The sequence below is a fragment of the Lutra lutra genome, chromosome 18 (assembly GCF_902655055.1).
Source record: "Lutra lutra chromosome 18, mLutLut1.2, whole genome shotgun sequence".
Classification (NCBI taxonomy): domain Eukaryota; kingdom Metazoa; phylum Chordata; class Mammalia; order Carnivora; family Mustelidae; genus Lutra; species Lutra lutra.
The window spans coordinates 14229039-14235038 of NC_062295.1; the positions used below are offsets into that span (position 1 = coordinate 14229039).

General features: G+C 49.7%; 1 protein-coding gene across 1 annotated transcript in view; it reads right to left on the reverse strand.

The window, feature by feature from the left end:
* SMG1 (SMG1 nonsense mediated mRNA decay associated PI3K related kinase) overlaps positions 1-635 on the reverse strand; it is a 108603-nt gene extending 107968 nt beyond the window's left edge. The window contains 1 exon segment of the mRNA XM_047714668.1: positions 165-635. Within this exon segment, the coding sequence (XP_047570624.1) occupies positions 165-253 (89 nt within the window). The 5' untranslated portion in view covers positions 254-635.
* Positions 636-6000: the final 5365 nt, after the last annotated feature.

The following is a 6000-nucleotide window of genomic DNA, read 5'->3' on the forward strand; positions in this document are numbered from 1 at the left end:
CCTTCCTCCCCCAGCCGGGGCGGGAGGGAACCCAGGAAGCCGCGCTCGGTTCCCGGGGGGTGGAGGGCCTAGGCCGCGCCTCCCGGCCGGATGGCCCTAGGCCTCGGCCGGCCCGAGGCGGGGCCCGGGGGTCGGGGCGGCGGACTGGGCGCCGGCTCACCCACCTGGGTTGCCAGTCATTCCAGCTCCGCGGGTACTTGGTGCCGCCGCCGCCGCCGCTGCTCAGCCGAGACCCCGGGGCTCTGCGGCTCATTACCTTCCCCGACACGACATGGCCAAGCGCCGCCGCCCAAAGAAGCGCGAGTCGCCGCCCGAACCGACCGCCGCGGACACTCCGCTCCCGCCCGGGGCTGAGGAGGAAGCCGAAGAGAAGGAGGAGGAGGAGGAGGCGGAGGGCGGGGGAGGCGGACGGCCGTTCCGGGTTCCGCCTGAGCCCGCAGCGCAGGACGAGGAGGCGGGAGTGGCGCCGCGAGGGGGAGGCGGAGGAAGGGGAGGCGACGTCTCTTCCAGGGCCGAGGGCGGCCCGCGACGCGGGGACCCAGGAGGAAGAGGACGGCGAGGAGGAGGCGGTGGCAGCGGCTCCTCACGCTTACAGAGCCACGGCTTCCCCGCCTCCCGGCTCCGCCCGCCGCGCCGCCGCTGCCGCACGGCATGCTGGGAGCGAGGGGCGGTGCCGGCGCCCGCCGGGCCAGGAGAGAGGGGCGGGGCCGACTACGGGGGCGGGGCCGACTGCGGGGGCGGGGCGGGGGCGGGGCCGGGCGGGCGCTGCAAGCCGATCGCCCTACTGAGCCCTGGGCTCGCCTCCACTCCCCGGGGACCGCGCCAAGGTCCCCGCCCCGCCGTGGGGATTCATGGGAGAGGGGATCTCCGCCACCACCCCCACAAGCACACCCTCCCAAACAATCTCCAGAAAGCACCAGACCCCGGAGGGTTGGGCAGTCAGGTGTAAACAGGCATCCAATCAAGGACTTGGGGGTGCCCTTTGCGCGCGCGCACAGACACGCGCGTGCACACTCGGGCGTCCCCTTAGGGCTCACGTGTGCCCATTTTCCCCACCCTATACGGGAAAAAGTAAAAATAAAAGAGAGTGGGTGGATATCCACCTACCCAGGCTCCACCTAAAATGCGCCCATGGAGTCCTTACACCTTGGCCATCTCTTCACATTGTAAAAAACTAAATAGAGGGAGGAAAGGCAGTCCCCTGTGCCCCGCAATCCCTGTCCCCAGTAATGTGAAATGTGCTAAGAAATCCTCCCGCCTTAACACTTGCCCATCTGGATACATAACGTGGATACAGATGCATAGAGGACGGCTGAGCCAGATGCTTCTCAAACAGCGGAGCGACGTTTGGGGAGGACAGTCAAAAGAGTCTTCACACCAACCCAGAGGGTGTTAACCTATTTTACGTTGAAAGAAGACCGTCTATTTATCACTTGTGTAATTAAAAACTGTTAACTAAAGTGTCTGAAGATCGTAAGAGTTTGATATTTCCACACGCAAATCAACCTTCAACCTTGGGCTCCTTGCTTATGCCCACGAATCCCTCACTCAGGTATGATCCTGCCAGTTCGAAAAGATGGAAAAGTTAAGATTTTCAAAAGAACTTTTCTCCCCTTACTTCGCTTCCTTCCAGTTGGGGAAAAAGAAACCTCTGAAGTGGGGCGGATATTTGACTCAATACAGAAATCCCCACTAGGTCAGACCCAAGCATAGCCACTTACCTGTGTTAAAATAACAATAATAGTAGTAATGATAATACTACATTAAGGGGCACCTGTGTGGCTTAGTCAGTTAAGCGTCTGCCTTCCAATCGGGTCATGATATCAGGGTCCTGGGATTCAGCCCCGTATCTGCTGCCGGCTCTCTGCTCAGCAGGGCGTCTGACTCTCCCTCTACCTCTGCCCCCTCCCCCACTCCTGCTCTCGCACTCTCTCTCTCTCTGTCTCTCAAATAAATAAATAAAATCTTCTTTAAAAAGTATGACTCTTGATTTTGGCGCAGGTCATGATCTCAGGGTGGTTAAGATCAAGCCCAACGTTGGGCTCCAGGCTCAGTGTGGAATCTCCTTGAGATTCTTTATCTCCTTCTCCCTTTTCCCCTCCCCACATTCTCAGGCATACAGGCTTTCTTGCACTCTCAAATAAATAAATAAACTCTTCTTTTAAGGAGTTTATTTATTTATTCGACAGAGATCACAAGTAGGCAGAGAGGCAAACAGACAGAGGGGAGTGGGGGGAAGCAGGCTCCCTGCTGAGCAGAGAGCCTGATTTGGGGGAGGGGGGAGTCCCATCCCAGGACCCTGAGATCATGACCTGAGCAGAAGGCAGAGGCTTTAACCCACTGAGTCACCCAGGCACCCCTAAATAAATAAAATGTTTTTTTTTTTTTAAAGACCTACAGGGGCACCTGGGTGGCTCAGTGGGTTAAAGCCTCTGCCTTTGGCTCAGGTCATGATCCCAGGGTCTTGGGATGGAGCCTCCCATCGGGCTCTCTGCTTGGTGGGGAGCCTGCTTCCTCCCTCTCTCTCTGCCTGCCTCTCTGCCTACTTGTGATCTCTGTCTGTCAAATAAATAAATAAAATCTTTGAAAAAATAAAAATAAATACTTTGTCCTCCCATAAATTCTGAATGTACAGCCTAATCCTGATTTATTCTTTCATTCAACATTCAGCCAAATTTATTGAGCATCCACTAACCAAGCATTGGGGAAAGGACAATAACCAAGACTCCATCCACCTCTGTCCTCAAAGAACTCTGGGAGTAGGAGTCGGAAAGATACATCTATTATTAGAAATTACTAAAATATTTATTTTTGCTCAGTTTCCCTTCTCTCCACCACCACGCAAGCCTGTCTTTCAATCTGACTAGAATGGCCCCACTCCCAAAGCCTTCCCTTAATTTTAAGTTCTGAGCTTCCCTGGACCTGCTTTCCTCAGATCTTACACTTTTTATGCTCCAGGTGAGTTAATGCCTCTCCCCTCAGACCCATGAGCAAATGGCTGATGTGTCCAATTAATTATTTTGACTTCCCTAATCGTTTATTTTAACAATGGTGCAGGGACCAAAGTATGTCAGATTCCAAAATGATTTGCAGCACAATAACCAGAACATTAGACCCTGAAGAAAAATGTCAGGGGTCCTTTAACCTTTCCAAATTATAGAACAACAGCAGAGTAATTCAAGGACGGGCTCTGGGTTCAAATTCCAACTCCTCCACTTAAAGGGTCCTGACTGTCACAGTGCTTCAGTGTCTCATCTGTAAAATGGAGAGAATAGTACTGACCTCTTAAGAACGTTAACAGAATTAACACAGATCTTGCCTGTAAAGTGCTTTGCACAGTGCCTGCCCCATAGAAGACAATCAATAAATGTTAGCTAGACATCAGATCTACAACTTCTTTGAAGCACATAGCTATTTGGATAATATCTGACCAATGAAGAAGAAGGAAAAAAAAGTAGCTGGCCGGGGTTGTGTCCAGTTGCTCCAACAATTGCTTCTTATTTGCCGTTTTCTTGTACTTCCCCAATAGAAATAATTAACCCTCAAAAGCACTCCGGATTGGCAAGGGCAAAGAGGCTATGAGGACACAGAAGGTAGGTGAATGCCATTGGGCAGCGATCTAAGAGTGTGTATTTAAAGACTTAAATTTGTTAATACCTTTCCCCCAGTAATTCTGCTTCCAGGAAACTATCCTAAGGAAATTTGCCGCGGTGCAGCCAGAGTGATTTTCTTTAATTTTTTTAAAAAGATTTCACTCTTTTTAAACAGGTTTTATTCATTTATTTTTGTGGGAGAGAGAAGGAGAAGAACACAAGCAGGGGAAGGGCAGAGGGAGATGCCAACTCCCCAATGAACAGGGAGCTCACATGGGACTCGATCCCAAGACCCTGGGATCATGACCTGAGCCAAAGGCAGACACTTAACAGACTGAGCCACCCAGGTCTCCTAAAGATTTCAGTTTTAAGTAATCTCTGCATGCAACATGGGGCTCGAACTTACAACTCCAAGATCAAGAGTTGCATGCTCTACCAACTGAGCCAGCCAAGCACTTCACTGATTTTCTTTTCAAATAAAAATCAGATCATGTCACCATCCTACCTAAAAGCCATTAACGGCTTCCCATTCTTCTTAAGATATAACTAAGAGCCTACAATAAAAGCTAGTTTCTTCCAAATCGTAAACATCGTACCCAAACAGCTCATACCCAGAACAAGATCCTAGCGGTGATGATCAAATTTTGTCTTCATAGTAAAATCCCCACACCTAGGCTGCATCCTGGACCAATTAAAACTGAATCTTAGACATCAGTCTTTTTTTTTTTTTTTTAAAGTAATCTGTATGCCCAAAGTGGAGCTCAAACTCAGGACCCTCAGATCGAGAGTTGCATGCTCTACAGACGGAGCCAGCCAAGTGCCCACAGGTATCAGTATATTTTTAAGGCTTCTGCAAGGGATTCTAAAGTGCAGACAAGGGATCCCTGGGTGGCTCAGTTGGTTAAGGGACTGCCTTCAGCTTCAGGTCATGATCCTGGGGTCCTGGGATTGAGTCCTACATCGGGCTCCCTGCTCTGTGAGGAGCCTGCTTCTCCCTCTCCCTCTGCCTGCCATTCCCCCCGGTTATGCTCTCTCTCTCTCTCTCTCTCTCTCTCTTTCTGTGTGTGCCAAATAAATAAGTAAAATCTTTAAAAAATAAAAAAAAATAAAGTGCAACCAAGAGAGAGGAAAGACCACCTTAAAGCCCTTAAGCCCTGAAAGAGTTATGTGTCCCCCTACCCCCAACCTTGCCTCCCAGTACATGTGAGTTCTAAAAACAATTCCAAACCACTGGGGAAAAAAAGAAGTGAAAGCCCAGTTTTTCCCATGGCAACTACTTGGATATTTAAAAACAAAACAAAACAAAAATCAAATGTGATCAACTTTCAAAAAATGTTATCTCGTTTCTTTTGGTGGTGCTGCTGCCTGGTTCCCTTAGCACTTCTTCACCCCAGTCACAGGGAGTGATTTTCTGTTCCTGGAGCACGCCAAGCCTCTCTAGACTCAGGGCTTTTGCACTGCTGTTCCCGCTGCCTGGAATGCCTTTCCTATATTTGTTGCCATCAGGGTTGGGATCTGGGTGAGGTGAGCCAAATGCCAGATTTAAGAAGGCACTCACTCTCAAGGTCATGCAAATGCCAACACTGCACAGGCGCGGACAGACCTGCCAGTGAGCGCCTCCCTAATATTTGGGGGTCTAGGCACCTCATCTGTCCCACCTTAGTCCTTACACTGTTTCCCACGGCCCACCTCAATTCTTCCGAGAGGTCTTCCCTGACCTCCCTGCCCAATGCCCCCCCCTTTTTTTTTTAAGAATTTATTTATTCATTTGACAGAGAGAGATCACCAGTAGGCAGAGAGGCAGGCAGAGAGAGAGAGAGAGAGAGAGGAGGAAGCAGGCTCCCTGCCTAGCAGAGAGCCCGATGTGGGACTCGATCCCAGGACCCTGAGATCATGACCTGAGCCAAAGGCAGAGGCTTAACCCACTGAGCCATCCAGGTGCCCCCCAATGCCCTTTTTAGGGACGCTCTGTCACACGCTCTATTTCTTTGCTTAGCGGCAACCATCACTATCTACAAGTATTGGATTTCTTTGCACATTTATTATCTGTCTCACTCTTAGAATAGGAGTTCTACCTGTGAAAACAAAGTCCACACCTGTCCATCTCTACCCCCTGGATCCTCAGCACACAGCACAGCACCTGACCCAAGATAAACACTCAAAAAAGTCGTTACCGGAAGAATGAAATGGAAATTATCTAAAATAAGAACCAAGATTGATACAAAAATATTGTTATCATTTTTACTTATTTATAGCCCCCCCCCCAAAAAAGGAACATTATCTCAATGCTCAGCAATAGGAAACTGTTTAGGGGACAGTCTAGTCATAGTTGGAATTTTCTTTTTTTTTATTATTATTTTTTAAAGATTTTATTTATTTATTTGACAGACAGAGACCACAAGTAGGC